At 45.6% G+C, this 18,807-nt stretch overlaps 1 protein-coding gene across 1 annotated transcript; it reads left to right on the top strand.

The window, feature by feature from the left end:
* The first annotated feature begins 214 nt into the window (after positions 1 to 214).
* HMGN1 (high mobility group nucleosome binding domain 1) lies at positions 215 to 9,918 on the top strand. Its single transcript, XM_015412881.1, has 6 exons — positions 215 to 425; positions 928 to 948; positions 1,316 to 1,345; positions 1,436 to 1,486; positions 8,353 to 8,484; positions 8,958 to 9,918. Exons 1-6 carry the CDS (start codon positions 411 to 413, stop codon positions 9,003 to 9,005), a joined length of 297 nt encoding a protein of 98 aa, XP_015268367.1. The 5' UTR covers positions 215 to 410; the 3' UTR covers positions 9,006 to 9,918.
* The last annotated feature ends 8,889 nt before the right edge of the window (positions 9,919 to 18,807 follow it).

The raw sequence follows: 18,807 nt of genomic DNA on the forward strand, positions 1-18,807 counted from the left end.
ATGGATAAATGGGACGAGCTGTTGTGATTTAAAAGAAGTTCCGCGAAAGCTTCCTGTCCAATAGCAACACGCGCATGTCATAGGCGGGGGAGGGGGGGGAGTAAAACGGCTGCCGCACGGAATGCGCGCGCGCGCCCCCTCCTCTCAATCCGGCTGGATCCTGTTGTGGTGCCGCTGGCGCTGCTGGGATGGTTGCGGGAAGGAGGAGGTGAGGGGGGTGGCAAGCGGGCGGGCTCTAGTCTGTGCGCAGTAGTGAGAATCGAGCATCTAGTAGGCGACAGACGCGAGAAGTACCACTCACTGCTGCTCGTGCTGCGAGAACAAGCGCTCCAGTTCCGCTGCGTGCCGCTAAGGGGGGAAAAACAAGGAAAGCTTGACGGTCGCCGTCCGGCATTGCCACTTGCTCCGCCATGCCGAAAAGAAAGGTTGGCGACGGGCGCACGCGTACCTTTAACGCGCGACTATGGCGCGCTTCTCCCTTAAAAATCACCTTCCTCCCACCCACTTTATTTTGATGTTGTTTTTATAGACGATATTTCTACCCCCACCCCCGCGCACACACACTCTGTGTCCCACAGTTTGGCGCTAATATAATAAATTGGGGAGAGGAGGAGGGAAGGAGTGACGGTTGGAAATGGCCGCGACATCGCTGTCCCTCAGAATTCTGTCCTGCCAGTCTCGTGCTTCCCTCACGAGAGGCTCTGCGAAGGCCCAGCTCTGAGCCGCGCGCAGGGTTCTAAAGGCTGGAACTTTCTGTTGACGTCGCTTAAGACGGTGGGGACAGTTTCAGGTTCGAAATCTGAACATAGCGGCGGGAAGGGGGGGGGGCGTGAGCGCGATGACGCCACGGCTCTCTATGAAGCCTCCTGTCGGGTAGTGCGCATGCGGAGTTGGTGCTTTCTTAACTGAGTATGTGTTCCGTTTCAGGTTAACGCTGCTGAAGAAGAGGTGAGTAGAATTGGTGGTGTAATGAAGATTTGGAGGGACTGGTCCATTTTTAACAAATATTCTTTTCGTTAGAAAATAATGTGATGTATATATGTACAATGTGAAGGGAGAAAAAGTTAATAGCTTTATAATTACATTTCCTTAAAAATTGATGCACATTGACAGAACATCTGATCTTATACTTTTTAGGCTTTGTGTTGATAAATATGAGATGAATGGTTGCCATCTCTAAATAAATACTTTGTAGAAAATATTCCTTTGCTATAGATGTTTATACATTGTGATCTTGCGCATAAGCATATTCGATTAATGTTTTCTAAGCCAGATATGTACCAAGGTAAATTCATAATCTTTCTTTTTGCTCTAGCCTAAGAGGCGATCAGCACGATTGTCAGCTGTAAGTAGGGACCTTTTTTCTTGTTTTCAGTTTTTATTGTACTAGTTATTTGGAAGGAAAACTTAGTAAGTGAATGTTTTTTCCCACCAGAAACCTGCTCCTGCCAAAGTTGAAACCAAGCCAAAAAAGGCAGCTTCAAAGGTGAGGGTTTTTTAAAACTTTTAAATACACATTTATGTACATACACAAATAAAAATTAGGCATGCTAAATTTGCTGCTTTGGAACTTGTCTGAATATGGGAATATTTTTAAAATTCCTGTTGCTAATATGTATACTACATTTTATGCTGCAGTGTTTTTATGCAGTTGCAGATGTAAGGAATTTCTTTTACTCCAACAGATCTCTTCCAAATGTAAAAAGTGTTTGCATGCAAATATAATGGTAACCAGTTTCTCCATAGGGTTTAAGTATTTTTATTGATATTTATTTATATCCAGCTTTTGTTTCCATGGAGGCCTGAAGTAGCTTAGAATGTTGTTCTTCCACCTCCATTTTCAGAATAACAAGCCTTTAAAGTAGTTTAGGCTGAAAAAATGTGACTGGCCTAAGGCCACCTAGAGACATTCCATGGTAGTTGTGGGGCTTTGAACCTGGGTCTTTGCATGCACATCTCCAGTTAGTGATGTGAAACATTCTAAAGAGTTGTTTCCAGTCAGCACACAACAATGACATTGACAGGCCAATGGACTGAATCTGAATAAGGTTCACAGGCCATGGTCTGAATCTGAATAAGGCAGCTTCATCTGTAGTTTGTCATTCATTTTCATGAATAGAGGAAAATAAAAATCTTTTAAAATGACTTGAGAACAGAAACAATTGAGAACAATTAATAAAATCAGCATCTATCTATCTAGTACTAAGTAGACCTTTTGAGGGTGCATATAGGGTTGTTCATAAAACTTGTAAAATCAAAACCTCAGAAAGCATACAAAATGAGAGCCTACATTGAAAACACTGAAATTCGTATGAAGTGTTGATTTGAATGTGGGGGTGGGTAAGTAGGGGAATCTGCACTCTCGCATTTTGTTGGATCTGGCTGAATAGGGGGATGATACTGACCTACCTATAGAGTTTTAAGGATTGTTGAGACAATTTGTGAGTTCAAGTATTTGAACACTCAAGAGCACAATATTGTATATAGTATATTGGCCACTCTGGAGCATTTGTTGCCAATGCTAACTAACTGATCAGCACCTTTTTAATGCGTGTCTTTTCCCAGTTGCTATCCCCTTTGTACAACTACAGCTCTGTTACATATTTGTCTCATATCTAATATAAAGGGGGGGGGGCACACCAAGGCAAAAGCTAGAGCTCAGTTGCTAAGCCCCTCTGCTCAGCATGAGCAGACAAATGGGTGGCTCAGAGCCCTGAGTGCACCAGACACCACCACAGCCAGGGAGAGGTGTTCACATATCCCAATGAGGGAGGGTGTGGGTCTTCAGCCAAGGAGCCCAGTAATTAAGCCCCTCTGCTTAGTATGAGCAGAAGGTGGCTCAGAGCCCTGCATCCACCTGACACAACCACAGCCGGGGAGAGGTGTTTGTTCAGAAATAAGTATTGGGGAGGGGGTTCTGGCAAGGCAACCAGCAGCTAAGCCCCTCTGCCCAGTGTGAGCAGAGAGACAGGTGGCTCAGAGCCCTGAGTCCACTCCAATCCCAGCCAGCCAGAGCTAGTAGTCACAATTGAGGGGAGGGGTCCTCAGCCAAGGAACCAATGAAGTTAAAGCCTCTCTGCTCGGCATGAGCAGAAGGACAATGCCTCACAGCCCTAAGCACCAAACACCCCCAACCGCACTGTTCACAGGAATGACTTCCAGTTCCCTTCCCTCTCTGCTTTTAACTGCCACGCAGCACACTTGCTGCCAATAGAGAACAAAGGCTGCATGTGAGCTGGGGCAGAGGTACATATCATTCTACTCCCATAATGCAAAATAGGAGCTTTCTTATTGGTGGCCAGCGCTGCCTGTCGAGCTTTGGAGGGCCACTATCGGTGTTTCCAGGGCTGCAGAAGTCCATCCTCCCCTGCTGTGGATGCTGCCAACATGCACCACCACGAGTTGCACAAACCTCCAGAAACCAAGTGGAGGGTCATAGAAGTCTCATTAGGGCAAAATCGCACGGACCTTGACTTGCGAATCATGACACAGGTGGTTTTAGTTGAGAATTTAGGATCGTGGGCAGGTTTGTGCCCATCCCTAGTTGTTTACCCTCACTGAAAAGAACAAAAGGATCCAAATTAGTTCTATCCCAAGATATGCATGGTGTTGGCTTGATTTGAAGAATAATTGATATGTTCTGTTATGTGCTGATAATTTAGAGGTCAGGTCAGTTTGGCTTCAGGGTGGGCTATGGGATCAAGACGGTGGTGGCCTTTGTCAGTGATCTGTTATTTGAATGCAGAGAAGAGGTTCCCCTCTGTGTTGCTCTTTCTGGATTTACTTTTGGAATTGAACTTTGATACTGTGGACCATGCCATCTTGTTGAGACATTTGGAGGTAGAACTAGGGATTAAGAGATGCACTTTAGATTGGTTTAAAGCATTCCTTATGGGCAGGTCTGCAGGTTGCTACTGCAGACCAGTTGTCAACAATGTGGGACTAAAAGGCTCAACTATTCCTCATGTCATACAATCTCCCTTAGGCCAAATCCATTGTAGTTTGGCAGTTGATTGTCATCAATATGCTGATCATACCCAGCTCTGTATTTCTTTAATCAAATAGCTTGGTGATGCTGTAGAGGCTCTTAATCAGTGCCTTAATGCTTTGGTTAAATGGCTACAGATGAACAAGTTGAAACTCGATCCTGACAAGATGGAGGTAGTGTTGGTTGAGAAGGCTGAGGTTTTGAAAGACATTATGCTTCCCATTTTTGATGGGTTCCAGCCACACTGGCTGACTAAAAAGTCTAGGGGTTATACTGGGTCCAGTATCATTGCTGGAGAAGCAAGTTAATGGTGCTATGAAAAATGCATTCTTCCAGCTTCACTGAGCTCAGAAGGTGGTCATGTGGATCCATGCTATGGTTACATCAAGGCTAGACTACTGTAATGTACTCTCCATGAGAACAAAGTTTGAGTCCAGTGGTACCTTTAAGACCAACAAAGTTTTATTCAAGGTATAAGCCTTTTCATGTGCATGAGTCTGCCTTTAAAGTCAACTTGGAAACTTCAGGTGGTGCAGAATGCTGCAGCCCAGTTACTGTTGAGCATTAGGTGGAACCAGTGTTCCCTCTAAGCTGAGTTAGTGTGAGCTAGCTCACAGTTTTTTAGCCTCCGGCTCACACGTTTTTGTCTCAGCTCAGGAAAGGACGGCTGCAGAGCAAACTGATTTATGCAGTAGCCAAATCGCTCGCTCACCGCTTTAATGCCAGTAGCTCACAAAGTAGAATTTTTGCTCACAAGACTCCACAGCTTAGAGGGAACATTGGGTGGAACATGCATGTTACACACCCATTCTGTAGTCACTCCATTGATTACCAGTTACCAGGTTCAATTCAAGGTTCAGGTTATCACCTACAAAGCCCTTAATGGCCTTAGATCCACATACTTGCTGGACTCTGCTATCCCTTGCCATTCTGAGGGTGCCACTCAGCAAACTGGTAAGATCAGCAACTGCCCATTCATGCTTATTCTGCGGTGGCTCCTAATTTGTGAAACGGCTTGAAGGAGATTCGATTCCCCCCCCCACACACACACACACATTTGGGGGAGGGCCAGGTTTGTTTGTTTTTTTGCAAACTTTGGGGATTTCTCTACATGAAAAGGCTAAAGCATGTGAAGCTTTCTATTTCAGAGGGACAAGGTGTCTGGGTAGAAGGAAAATGACAGGGTTATACAATTATGAGATGCAGCAAATGACTTAGGTAGTTTTGTTCTTCCATAACTCTGGAACTCTTAGTCTTCCAAAGAAACTGTCACTATGCTCAGGACAGGCAAAAATTCTTCAGACAATACTTAATGGAACCATCATATACAGAGGCAGCAAACCTCTGAATCCCAGTGCTAGGAGATAGCATCAGGAGAAAGCCTTGGTTCCTATGCCCTGTTTGTTTGGCTGCTGTGTGAAACAGGATGCTGGACTAGATGGACTACTGGTCTGATCCAGGCAAGGTTCTTTGATAATCATTTTGGAGAATTCATTACAGTAAGTTGTGGTGATGACAACATTTACAGAAGATAGGTATCTAAGGGCTTTTTGCCATCACAGGTAAATGACCATACTAGTCTTGAGATCATTAAAAAAAGGTTCCAGAGGAGATCTGACAGATTACAGGCCGGTCAGACTAACGTTGATACCGGGTAAGTGAGTGGTGGAATCTGTTACAGATAGAAGTAGTAGGCACAATGATGAACAAGAGCTATTGAGGAAGAATTGGCATAGATTCTGTAATGTAAGGTCTTGTCTCACTAACCTTATCGTTTTTGAGGGGGTAAACAAACATGGACATGTAGGTGTTGTTTACCTAGACTTCCAGAAAGTTTTTGATAAAGTTGCTCATCAAAGGCTCCCCCCAAGAGCTTCCGGTTTATAGCGACACGCTGACGGACGCATCTCCCGGACCTCCCAGGGATGTTATCTGCGCACCAGCGGAAAGGAGTGGGGCGACGGGTCGCTCCCCCCCCGAGCCTTGGCAAAAGGCTCCTAGCCATGGGGCTTTTGAGGGGTGGCCTCTTCGCCATCGCGATGCTGGGGAATTGAGGCGCTCCTCCGCCCTGATGGTCCTGCCGCTGAGTGTCCGTATGGATCTAGAGCTGCTGACCGGGACAAGCGTTGGAGATCGAGCATTTTGAACGTATGCCGAGCAAGGTCGTATGACCAACAATGAACTGTGAGTCAGGTTAAAGCGAAACGATAATTTAAAAAGAAAGCGACCCCCAGGGAACGGCGAAAAAAGCGAGCGGGGGAGGGGCCCCTCCCATACACATGAATTAAACAACACAATACTAAGGGGGGAGCAGAAGAAAAAGCGTTGAAATCTGTTTTGAGAGACTTACCAGAGCGTGGATAAGCATGTGGGCGTATTTCAGAGACTTTAGCAAGTTTTCATAAAAGTAAACAATCCATAAAGATGGTGGGGAAAAGGGCAGAGAAAGACAAACCAGTAAAAGTGAAGCCATCTGGAATCTTGAGCCCTCAACCGGAAGAGACCACCGAGCTCACCAAAATGTTGGCAGAGTCCTTGCGCCCTCTGTTGGACCAGATGACTAACATAGAACAACAGCTGATGAATCTAAACCAGAATCTTGCAACTCAGCAGTTCCAACTGACTGAGACTTTAAAAATAACGGAGCAAACGGCTGGGAAGGTGAAAGAAATGGACGCCAATGCCAAAAAAGTCAAGAAAAAGGTGCAAAAGCTGGAAAACAAACACGCCTCGGAAGGATCACAACCTTTACAGTTGCAAATGGAAAAAGCAAATTTGGTCCTACGGCTTCAAGGGGTCCCAGAATTAAAAGGTGAGAATCTAAAGCAACTCCTGAGTGAAGCATTGGCCCCAGTTACAGATTTGAAAGCGGAGTATTTTGCAAGCAAAATGGATGTGGTCTATAGGTCCTATTCTGTGTACATCAAAAAGAATAATCTGCCTGGGGAAATAGTGGCTAGATTCTCAAAGCGACATGTGAGAGATTCTATCCTGAAAGCAACTACAGGAACACCCTTGAAAATCAGGGACAACACCATCAGGATTCTAAAAGACATTCCATTTGAAATAAGATAAAAGAGAAAGAAATATAAAGGTTTAATCCTTTTTCTTCAAACAAACAGTATTGTCTACAGGTGGTTAATTCCAGAAGGAGTCATTTTCAAACTACAAGATTAAAAAAAAAGATTGTCTCTGTTTCCAAAGCACATGAGTTCCTGAGAGTGCAGCTGACAGAGCCAGCCGAGGTCGAGAAGGAAGAAGATGACAGCAAATCCAGTGGCGAATTGGACTCGGGGTCTTCCGACGAGGACTCTCTTTCTGATAAGGGGGTGGCTGCCCCCAAGCGTACATATAAATTGAGGATTAGAAAAGATAAGACAAAATGAAGGCTGAAGGACTCTGAATTGTGCCTTTAAACTTTAGTTTTATTGTGGGATGCTCTGGGGGTTCTCTTAAATGGATAAAACATTGGACAAAAAGATAAATTAGCACAGCCGACTATGTTCAAAGTAATACTAGCAATTTAAGATTAACATTTATATAAGCTGTTGTTATGATCTCCTATACTTGGGGTTTTAGTTAGTTGTGGTTTCTCTCTAGATGTAGTTACCCCTTCCCAATTTTTCGTTGTAGTTTGTAGTCTATTAAAAAATGCAATAAAAAATCCCCTCCGGGGGCCTAAAAAAATTAAAAACCAAAGGCTCCCCAAGTAAATTCAGCAGTCATGGGGAAAGAGGAAAGGTTAAAGAGGTTAGGGCTCTTTAGTATGGAGAAATGACGATTGCGTGGTGACATGACGGTTTACAAAATTATGCATGGGATAGAGGGAACGAAGTACTTTTCTCCCTTTCTTACAGTACAAGAACTCGTGGGCACTCAATTAAAGAGCAGTAGGCTTAGAACAGATAAAAGAGTAATTAACATGTGGAATTCACTGCTGCAGGAAGTAGTGGTGACTACAAGCCTAGACAGCTTCAATAGGGGATTAGATAAACATCTGGAGCAGAGATCCACGAGTGACTGTTAGCCACAAGGTATAGATGGAACACTGTTTGGGGCAGTGATGCTCTGTAATCTTGGTGTTTGGGGGCAACAGTGGAAGGGCTTCTGGAGTTCTGACCTGCTGATGGACCTCCTGATAGCACTTTGGTTTTGGTCACAGTGTGACACAGAGTGTTGGACTGATCCAACATGGCTTCTCTTATGTTCTTACCTTGCAAAGGCATCTCACTGGTAAATGGTCCGTATGATCTTGTATGGTCTAGGCTGTATATAAATATTTTTATTTCCAGTCTGTTAGATTAATGATTTAAAACTGTGATTGTAGAGAACAAATGCTAATAATTTGTTTTAATTTGTTACAGGATAAATCTGAAGAAAAGAAAGCCGAAATTAAAGGGAAAAGGGGACCAAAGGGGAAGCAAGCTGCAGAGATTAACAAAGATGAAGTGAAGGATCACTTGCCTACAGAAAATGGAGAAGCAAAAAGTGACGAGGTAAAATTTTACAGGCTTGCTTCTGTAATTTCCCCAAGTTAAATGAGAGTATGACCTACTAAAAAAGCTTCAATACCTGAGAGGTAGCCATATTTGTCTGCTGCAGAAATAAAGAGTCTTGTGGCACCTCAAAGACTAACAAGTTTTTATTTTGAAGTAAGAATTGTGCCCAAGGTTTTGTTATTTATGAACGCCACACAGTTCTAAAGTTACAGGCCCTGTGCTGCTAGGGATTGATGAGGCAGAAAGGAGAGGAAGGAGTAGTAGTCAGCATTGGCACTAGATGCTCAAATTACCATTCAAAAAGCAATACAAGGGCACTTAAAGTAGATTTTAGTAAATGCCACTGTTAGCCCTTTCCCTTCAAAGCTGATTAAAAGGAGCTAAAAGATTTTGCATGCTTTTAAGCTAAAATATATTGGCAGTTATTTGTTCTGAACTATAAAACCTATGTGTATTTTTCCCTTCTTCAGGTCCCAGTATCTGAAGCAGCAGGAGAGAAAGAAGCAAAATCTGAGTAGCATCTGGTACAAAGTGTTTAGCAGTGGTTCTTGTACCACCATCTTGTACAATTCAGAGGAATATTTTTATCAACTATTTTGTAAATGCAAGTTTTTTAGAGGTTTTAGAAAACACAGTTTTAAACATGAGAGGATCCCCCCATATCCCACTTATTGTAACTGAGTGTAAATGCTTTTGCTTAAAAGGTAAAAATCATGTAGTGGTTGTCTACTGTCTGTACAACCGGTATTTTAATGGAATACTAAATTAAGGGGGGGGGGGTTAAGTTGTGATTACTTAACATTCCACAAGCCAGGATGGGCAACTTACAATTTAAATGTGGCCCTTCAACATTATTTTTATGCAGGAATCTGGTTATAATGATGAATTCAGCTGTATTTGAATATATATAAAAGTTCAGTATATACCGATATGTTCTCCAGAGGCAAATAAATTGCACACCTTTGCTGTAGATTTGAGGGATGATTGTTATAATCTGCTAACAAGTGTGCACAGAATAAGACTTCTGGCATTCTGATGAGTAGGAAAACGTTTTCATGTTTAACACTTATCCTCGATATGTCACAAAATTAATTGCTTCCTCATTAAAAACTGTTCCCTGATGTTGCATCTCCGTTTCAGATTTGTTTTATCTGTGACAGTTATTTTTGGCAGTGGTAGTTTATTTTTTCAACAGCTTTGTAACTGTGTTGTGAAAGATTAGAAATCTGGGTGTGTAGTGTGTGTGTTGTTCAACAGTAGGAAGCACTTCTAGTTAAACAGCTGTAACTTCACAGAAAGTATTTGAAACACTGGTACTTTTCTATTTTGAAAGAACGATTTATCAAAAGTCATAGCGTGTTGGATGACAACTATGCGGTTTACATTCAAATTATTGGGGGGGAAATCTGTACAAATTTTCTGTGTGGTTTATTGAACAACCAATAAAATCTTGGTTATGAACTGTTTTTTGGCTTTCTGTTGACTGAAAACTAACTAGAAATGGTTTAATGTATCTAATGTGAAGGTAATCTGTGGTTGTAATACTAGAACATAAGGGGCGTCTACATTCCTTCAGCCATCAGGTTTCCGGGATGGTTAACAGACAAAATTCAGCCATAAAACGATAGTGCAAATCAGCAATAAATCAATTAAAACGTAACTGATTAAAACAGCAGTAAAGCCAGTGACTCAACTAAAACTAGGATGTATCTACAGAGAGTTGGAGAAAAACTAGATACAACAGCAATGCAAAAACCATTGCATTAGTCATGTTTAGAGGGGAATATCAGATCCAGTGATGGATGCACAAGAGAAGGCAATTCCACTGAAAAGCTGCCATTAAAAGGCCTTCTCTGGTAACCACCCATCTAGGAGCTGGGGCATACAGAAAGATAATCTAATGTGATGAGCAAGCAGCCTTTTAAGTATCCAGGTTCCCAAAGATTTACAGTATAAATGTGATAACCAGCTCTGAGAAATGGTGCCTGCTAGCTAAAGTGCACCCAATGCAGATTTTTCAGCATCACAGACATGATCCTAGAAACTAATCAAATGCACTACAAACTGAAGCTTCCAAACAGTCTTTCATGGCAGCCCTACAGAAAACAAACTGTGGTATTTTAAAGTGTGTATTAGGATTCCCCAATGTGGTATCTGCCAATATTTCCCCTGGTACTCTTCAGAAATTGGGCAGGGCCTTTGTAAGGCAGGGTTTGTTATTGGCTACATCCAAATAAAGAGGTGTCCACAGATGCTGTAGCTGTAGTGGCCACTGACGGATCAGATAGAACCTAGTAAGGATTTAGGCTTATGGATCCATTCCTCCTCCTGGGTTTCCTTTTTATTCCCCCTTAGTCTCCCTTCTTCACCACTGGCTTTTCACTGTTTCTTTATGCCTCTTCTGAAATTCTTTTTGCAAAGCAAGGAGAAAGTTATTGTATTTGGCTCTACCTCTTCTGGCAGCCGTTTTGGGTTTGGCTCTGCCTCCTGCAACAGTCATTTTGAGGTACCACCATCCCCTCCCAAAATTCCAAAGGGTGCCTGCTGGGTGAAAAAGGTTGGGGACCTCTAGTGTGTATGATCAATTTAGCTAATTGGCTAAACCCTGTCAATCAAGGAATGGATATCACTTCCACACCAACTGGCTGGGCAAATCCACAAAGAAATTTAAGCTTTGGGCAGAACAAGTCTAAGTTGTGCCTGCACTGCAGCAGCTGACCACCGTATAACCTTGGCAGCACTAGTCCATATCCTAAGGGGCAAGTTATGCTGCAACTAAGCGGAGGGGGAAAGTGTAACTGGCTGCTTACGAGACTGCATCCATGCCGATTCGACCACAGGGTACATAGTGTTGAGGCATGGGTGGCATGAGGAGTGGGGCACTTTGGGTCTATGGGAGTGGCAGTCACGGGGGCAGATGCCTTTGCACATCACAGCTAGGAGGTGGGGAAGGGCAGCTTGGGAGAGCCCCATTCTCCTGCCCCATCCCCCTTATAGAGACCCTCGCCAAAGACAGGCACACAGTTGCTGTCATTTGTGACTCCCATGATCCCCTGCCCCCTCAACACTACTGGCACAAATGCCTCTCCCCCCACCCTGAGTGCCATAGGACCCCCTTCCTGGAGCAGACATACAGGAGTCTCATCCATTCACTCACCTTATTAGCACCCCCATGGCTTATAGCATTCCCCTCTCTGTTGTATGCTCACAACAACCCCATGAGGTTGGTCAGGCTGAGGGTGTGCATCTGGCCCAAGGCCGCCCATCTGGGTCTCCCAGGTTAGGCTCATGCTATAACCACCACGAGAAGCTGGCTCATCCTCTGGCCCCTCACACAGCAGCCTGCGAGGTGAGCGAGGGAACCTGTCTGTGCGGCTGGCTCCCTGCTATGTATAGAGGGTGACTAAGACCAGTGGGACCTGCACAACCCTCCCCAGCCACCCACAGCAGCCGAGAGCCCTTCCTCTGAGACATGTCTTCAGGAACCCTGCAGGGGGAGTGGCAGATGGGGTAGCGAGGGAGTGGGGCAGAGAAGCAGCAGCAGCAGAACAGTTAGATGTATACCCCAGCCTTCACTTGGAGTCTCAGAGCAGCTTACAATCTCCTTCCCTTCCTCTAACCACAAAAGACACCCTGTGAGGTAGGTGGGGCAGAGAGAGCTCCAAGAGAACTGTGACTGACCCAAGGTCACCCAGCTGGCTGCATGTGGAGGAGTGGAGAATCAAACCCAATTCTCCAGATTAGAGTCCACCAGGGGTGTCGAACTCATTTGTTATGAGGGCCGGATCTGACATAAATGAGACCTTGTTGGGCCAGGCCGTGTGTGTCATAAAATGTAATGCCAGGTAGCGGAGATATAAACTTTATAAAGGACACAAACACAAAGATTTTTTTTACTTAAAATAAAAACACGCTTAAAACATTAGCTCTGTAAGCTGCAAACCTACTTTTGATTTTGACATTCATGACAAAAATCTCATGCTCAGAGTTCTGAGTCTAGGACCCAGGTTAAAACATGAAATGGCTGAGTGATTAAGAGAGTCTGGCGAAGCAAGCTATGATGCAGCAGCAGCAGAACTGGAAGCAGGAGATGGCCAGTTTCACTGCGGGCCTGATGGAAGTCCTCTGGGGGCCTAATCCGGCCCCCGGGCCGCATGCTTGACACCCCTGCACTACACCAAACTCCTGTCATGAAGCATAAACCAAGCCACAGACAGCATGTGGAACGACAGAGACTTTATTGCACTGGAATCCATGGCAGGGGTGAGGACTCCATCCACTGCCACCCTAGAAACTGAGGGACCCTGGCATGGCATGTGCAGAAGTGGGATGACATTGCAGGTGGAACTGGGAAGGGCTTCCCGGGCAGGATGCTCCATTCCACGAGGAGGGCTGGAACAGTGGACTGAGCAGAGTGCATGGTGGTGGTGGGGACTTGCCATGCCCACAAGTCTTTCTGTTGAATCTCCACCTGCACAACAGAAAAACAAGCCATGGCAACCATCTGCGAATTCCATGCCAGCCTCAGCCATGGATGTCTTGTCCTGACAAGGTCTGCATATACAGCTCGGAGGGGGGAAGGGCTCATCACACCCACCCCCTGAGCTGCATGATGGAACCAGTCAACTCACACTCACCTGTCCAGTGGTGCAGTCCTCCTGCTTTGCTCGCAATCCATCTGCCACGGCAGTTGCAGCTCAAGTCTCCAATTCTGCAAGGGAATGAGTTAAAGGACAGTTACCAAGCTGGATTGCCACATGCAGCAGAGCAGCTGCAGCCCCTCCATATGGCCTGTGGTCTGCTGAGGGTGGGAACTAGGCAACTGACAGAGCATGCCCCCACCCCCCATATCTCCAGGTCAACTTTCCAGGAAACTTTTCCCATGGCATATCAGGCCATGGTGCTGGGAGCTGTGGCTCCTGCTGCCCCACGCACGCACTCAGTACAGGCCTTGAGTGCAGGAGATGCTGTCATGGCACCCAGGCCCTACTGAGGGGAGTGGGAGTTCAGGGTTGAAGTCCTTGCCTGTGCTTACCTGTTGGTGCACGGTTGTCTCTGTGGGTCGAGCCTCTGAAGGTGGAGTACTTGTTAGGGGTCTGAAATGGGAGAGGTCAGCCACAGAGTACAGACTTTACTCTCCTCCCTGGATGTCAGTGCAAAGTGCTCACCCTGTGGTGCTAAGTGCCCTGAGAGCCAGTTTGGTGTAGTAGTTAAGTGCACGGACTCTAATCTGGAAGAACTGGGTTTGATTCCCCATTCCTTCACTTGCACCTGGCTGGATGACCTTGGGCAAGCCATAGTGCTGATAAGAGCTGTTCTTGAAAAAGAGCAGTTTCTGTCAAGAGCTCTCTCAGCCCCACCTACCTCACAGGGTGTCTGTTGTGGGGAGGGGAAGGGAAAGGAGTTTGTAAGCCGCTCTGAGACACCTTTGGGTAGTGAAGGGCAGGGTATAAATCCAATCTCCTCTTCCTCTTCTTCCTCTTCTTCTTCTTCTTCTTCTGTGCTTATGCCACCACCAAAGTGCCTCACTACTTGCTCTAAATCTGCATGGCAGGGAGCTCCGAGACAGAGTCCCGTGCTACATGCCCTAACTACTGAGTTGTGCATTGTCCTGCTGGAAGTATTTGTGTGTGGGGGGGCATGATTGGGTACTGAGGAGGGGGCTTGGCCGCTGTGGGGAGGGGAGTGATTGGATGAGCCTGTAGTTGGCATTCTGAGCTCCTCCAAGCCTAATGGGTGGCGCCACAGTGGAGGGGACACCTTGTTTTTCAAGATCCATGGTGCCTATGGGCTACACCATGTTTTTGGTTGGTGTAACTTTCCGCCTCTGACAGGGGGCATTCCCTGGTCAAAAGGGCACAGGGAGCTGACTAACTCTGGCCACGTCCCCAGAACCACCCACAATCACACTGGTGCATGGGTCTACATCTCAGTTGCAGCAATGGCTGGCTGCCATGGCCCACTGCTACTGCCCACGAGCAATGGCACGACGCTAGGGGCCTGCACCATCATAAGTGCCACTTACACAGGCGTATCTGGGACTTATGCTGGCGTAAGGTTCAGTCAGACACCCCCCCCCCCCCCGGGTCCCCGTAAAATGTATGATTCTGTAAGTACTAGAAAAGCCACTGTTCTGAGTTGAAAAGGTGATCCTTTGATGAAATTATTCTGCACCATAATGTTTTATTTCTAAACTGTATGCTGTGTTTTTTCTCTCCAGCATCTATCTCAGATGGCTTAATACATATACCTGGAACAGACTTCAAGGCTTCTCTACTGATCAAGTTATGCAATCACCAAGAAACAAACTGTTATCTCAATGACCTTTAACATGCACATGCTAACTGAAAGCCATAGGTGTGTTAGACTTAAGGTCAAAGATCCTGTGATCAATATTTTAACAACCAAATTAGCAACAATACGGAAATATTTGTGGTTTCATGCCCACCAGCTTTTAAATATTCAAAACTGACTGCAGTAGTATAGCAACACAATCATAAAATGAATTACACCTTTCTTGGTGTAGTGGTTAAAAGTGGCGGACTCTAATCTGGAGAACTGGGTTTGATTCCCCATTCTTCCAGATGAAGCCAGCTGGGTGACCTTAGGTCAGTCACACTTCTCTCAGAACTCTCTCCATCCACCTCACAGGGTGTCTGTTGCGGAGAAAGGAAGGGAAGGTGATTGTAAGCCGTTTCAAGACTCCTTCAGTTAGTGAAGAGCGGGGTATAAAACCAACTCTTCTTCTAAGTCCACTGAAGTCACTGGGTTTTGAAGGGTGTAACTTTGTTTAGGATTGCACTGTAAACTCGTATGGCTGAATGATGTTACCGTCAAAGACCAGTTCTCTGGCACTGATGGCTGAAAAGCAAGGTAGGCTCCCCACATACTACCTTCCCATCTGAATAGTTCTGACATTAGGCTTTGCAAATAAGTTACTAGCCTTCCTGCCAAGACACACCCATGTAAATCATTGTGATTTACTGAAGTCCTAAAAGGAGATTTTCCATTTCCAAAAATGTATGTTCTTATTTATAGAAGCTACACTGTATGGTTGCAATCTTTAACCCATTGATGAGTAGTTATTTATAGGATTTCTTTAGGCATTTAATCCTGACAGCCTAATTGTAGTTTTCTGTCGTATGGGGTTGGACTTAAAGGTTTCAGCTCTAGAAGAATACAGCCAGTACCCTTTCACCAGAGCTAGGAAGCATCATTGGAAGACACTCTAATTGACACAGATCCAGTACATGGCCTCGTTCTGTTTAAGGTTCCGATTCCATGTACATTTAAAAGGAAACTCAATGGGATTTGCTTTTGGTAAATATGCATAGGTTTAGGCTGTATGTGTTCCATAATATGGCTCTTGTAGGAGCAGCCGGGTATCATAGCATCTTGAGGATAACAAAGATAAGAAAGGAGCCAAACAATTTGTGTACCTGCACTTAAGAAAAAAACAGTAAAGGTTTCTCAAGGGCAAATGAGGCATAGTTGCATTGTTTGTTCTGCTATAGCCAACATAACATAGATGTGTGCTGCGCAAGTGTCAGTGGTATATCATTTTAAAAGACACAACAGATCAGTATCATAAATGCAGGGATTACCTCATATCTCCAGGTTTTCACAGAACATAACAAAATGCTTTTCTTTACAGTGTTTTAGATTATCTGACAAGTTTCAAATAATGCTGCAATCATTTGATAGTGCTGAGAAGGGTGCTGAAAGTGCTAAGGAAGCCAACTAAGTGTTATGCTGGCATGTCTCAGAGTTATGCCCCACTGCAGCCAGCCACCAGAGATATGGTAGTGTACCTGCGACACTGGAGCAGAAGGAGGCGTTCTCAGAGGCATGTTGCTCCCTAAGCCTCTTCAACTTGGGAACACCACCCTCCCCAACTCAGGAACTCATGGAAAATGATGCCAGCAAAAACTGCAGTGCAACCTATAGGTGCCCATGCAATGGAAAAGGCAAAATCCCCCCCCCCCGCGATGCAGTCCCACACACAAGCTCTTGTGTAGCACAGGGTGCTGGTGACTATGGCCAATCACAGCCCTGCCCCAGCAAGACATAAACCCAGCCAGAGCGAACCATAGCTCAATTTAAGTGTGTGGCATGGGCCTCCATCTCCAAAGTCTCTGACATGCATCTTAAGGATTCATAGAGTTGCCCTTGGGTGGCAGGAAATGCACAGAGGGAGAGCTTAGCACCTACACTCAAGGGGAAGAGTAAATGTACTTGCTGAGTGACTAAAACATCTCATTTCCGAATCAGTACAAATACCCAATCTCCACACAGGGAAGGGGTGAGCATGCACTGCTGGATGAACAGAAGCCGGGTTCCAACATCCTTGGCCTCAGAGTCTGCATCCTCCTCCCTCTTCCTACTCACATACACCATTGGCACTGACTTGACAATGAAGGCTCCCACAGCCAAGGCTAGCAGTGTGTGCATATGGGGGCAACCTGAGGCAGGCCCACTAAACATATGCCCCAAGTCATGTGATAGAACTTACAACACCCATGGCACCTATTGTGCTGCCAGATCAAAGCCCTATGCAGCAACACCAATAGATGAAACAGACACAGTAGAAGTTAACTTCACACAGGGGATGGGTGTCATGTCCCTCAGGTACAATCCAGGCAAATGGAGTTCTCTGCCCCAGTGGAAGCAACCACAGACCCCACTGGCATGGCTATTCTGGTCATGGTCACAGTGCTGTTCATCATCGTTGCATATGTCTATTTGGCATTTTGACCTGCATCTCCCCCCAATATCCCCCCGCATCTTCTTGATCCTTAGGATGCGGGTCAAAATGTGGCCATGCAGCAAATAGTGGGAAATTGAGCAGTACAACCAGGGGATACAAGAGACCAAGGGCAGAACAACCGTTTTTGCAGAATCGGTCCAAGAGACAACACAAAGTCCTCCACTTCCAACACAGCAGAGCTCCTGCAGCATCCCAACCTCAGGCAGCCATACTGATCCCTTGTCCTACATGACTGATGTCCACCCAAGTCCATTTAACTCACACAGGTATGGTGTGATAGGGAGGGCTTTCCCCATCTTCCCATGGTTTCCCATAGCAGCTTGCAGATGCACTGGACAGAGGGAAGTATTCAAGCACTGTCATCAGATCTCATTACTTTCCCCTTGCTGCTTTTCAGTAAAGTCTGGAGTAAAGCCAATTTGGTGAGAGCCAGTCTGGTGTAGTGGTTAAGTGCGTGGGACTCTAATCTGGGAGAACTGGATTTGATTCCCTACTCCTCCACTTGCAGCTGCTGGATGATCCTTGGCAAGCCATAGTTCTCAGAGCTCTCTCAGCCCCACCAACCTCACAGGGTGTCTGTTGTGGGAAGGGGAAGGGAAAGGAGTTTTTAAGCTGCTCTGAGACTCCAAGTGAAGGACGGAGTATAAATCCAGTCTCCTCCTCCTCCTCTTCAGCTATGATCTCTGTTTGGTGTTGGGCAGATGGAGGCTTGCTCACTGCACCCTCCCACCTCCACTCCCTCTTCATTCACTGCCTGAACACCTACCCCACTTCGGTAATTTCCTCATAGTGCTTCTTGAAATGACCTCCTCTTTACACATATGAGAGGGTAAACTCATGCTGGGATAAATATTGTTAAGTCTTCACAAGGCCACAGGACCTGTTTGATTTAGGTGTGAAATAAAACAGAAGTCCAGTGGTACCTTAAAGACTAATTACATTTATTTTGATATGAGCATTCATGGGTCACAGCTCAACTCTTCAGATATTGTAGATAACTGCAATGGACTAACATGGCCAACCCGCCACATTTCCCATGCCCTTCCCATTCATGCAGTCTGCTGACTGCTGTGTGCAGCTTGCACGTGGAGTGGGCTGGTGGGTGGTCCAAGGTGTGTGTGTCTGCTGTAGCTGAGGAGCAAATCTCTGGGTTTCATACTCCCCCATAGCACTACTGGCATTTGGTCAGCTATACAGCTCGGCAGTTCAAAGAGGAAGAGCTCTGGGATGCAAGGTGGCTGAAACACCCCTTTGAGTGCAGCACGGAGGGATTATGAAGGGGTATGTCTGCCAAAATGATGGGTGTTTGGTGACATCAGAGCTATACTGAAATACCTGATGGCATTCTTCCTTTCTATCCATCTGTTTAGCACAGTGGTTAGGGTGCTAGTTTTGGCCATTGGTGATGTGGGTTCAAGACCAGTCTCTGTCTTGTGTTTCGTTGCCAGTCAGTCTGTTGCCAGGGGAACGGGTGGGATTGTCTTCTGGCCGTCATCCCTGGCCTTCTGTGGCTCAGATCCATGGGTCCTGTCTAGCACATGAGTGCCTCTTCC

Source organism: Gekko japonicus, unplaced genomic scaffold (assembly GCF_001447785.1).
Source record: "Gekko japonicus isolate JY-2015 unplaced genomic scaffold, Gekko_japonicus_V1.1 scaffold1429, whole genome shotgun sequence".
NCBI lineage: Eukaryota > Metazoa > Chordata > Lepidosauria > Squamata > Gekkonidae > Gekko > Gekko japonicus.

Bases quoted from the DNA above. Each gene is read 5' to 3' on its own strand.
- HMGN1 (XM_015412881.1), top strand. The intron at 1,346-1,435 runs GTAAGTAGGGAC...TTTTCCCACCAG, and splicing joins GATCAGCACGATTGTCAGCT to AAACCTGCTCCTGCCAAAGT. The intron at 1,487-8,352 runs GTGAGGGTTTTT...AATTTGTTACAG, and splicing joins CAAAAAAGGCAGCTTCAAAG to GATAAATCTGAAGAAAAGAA.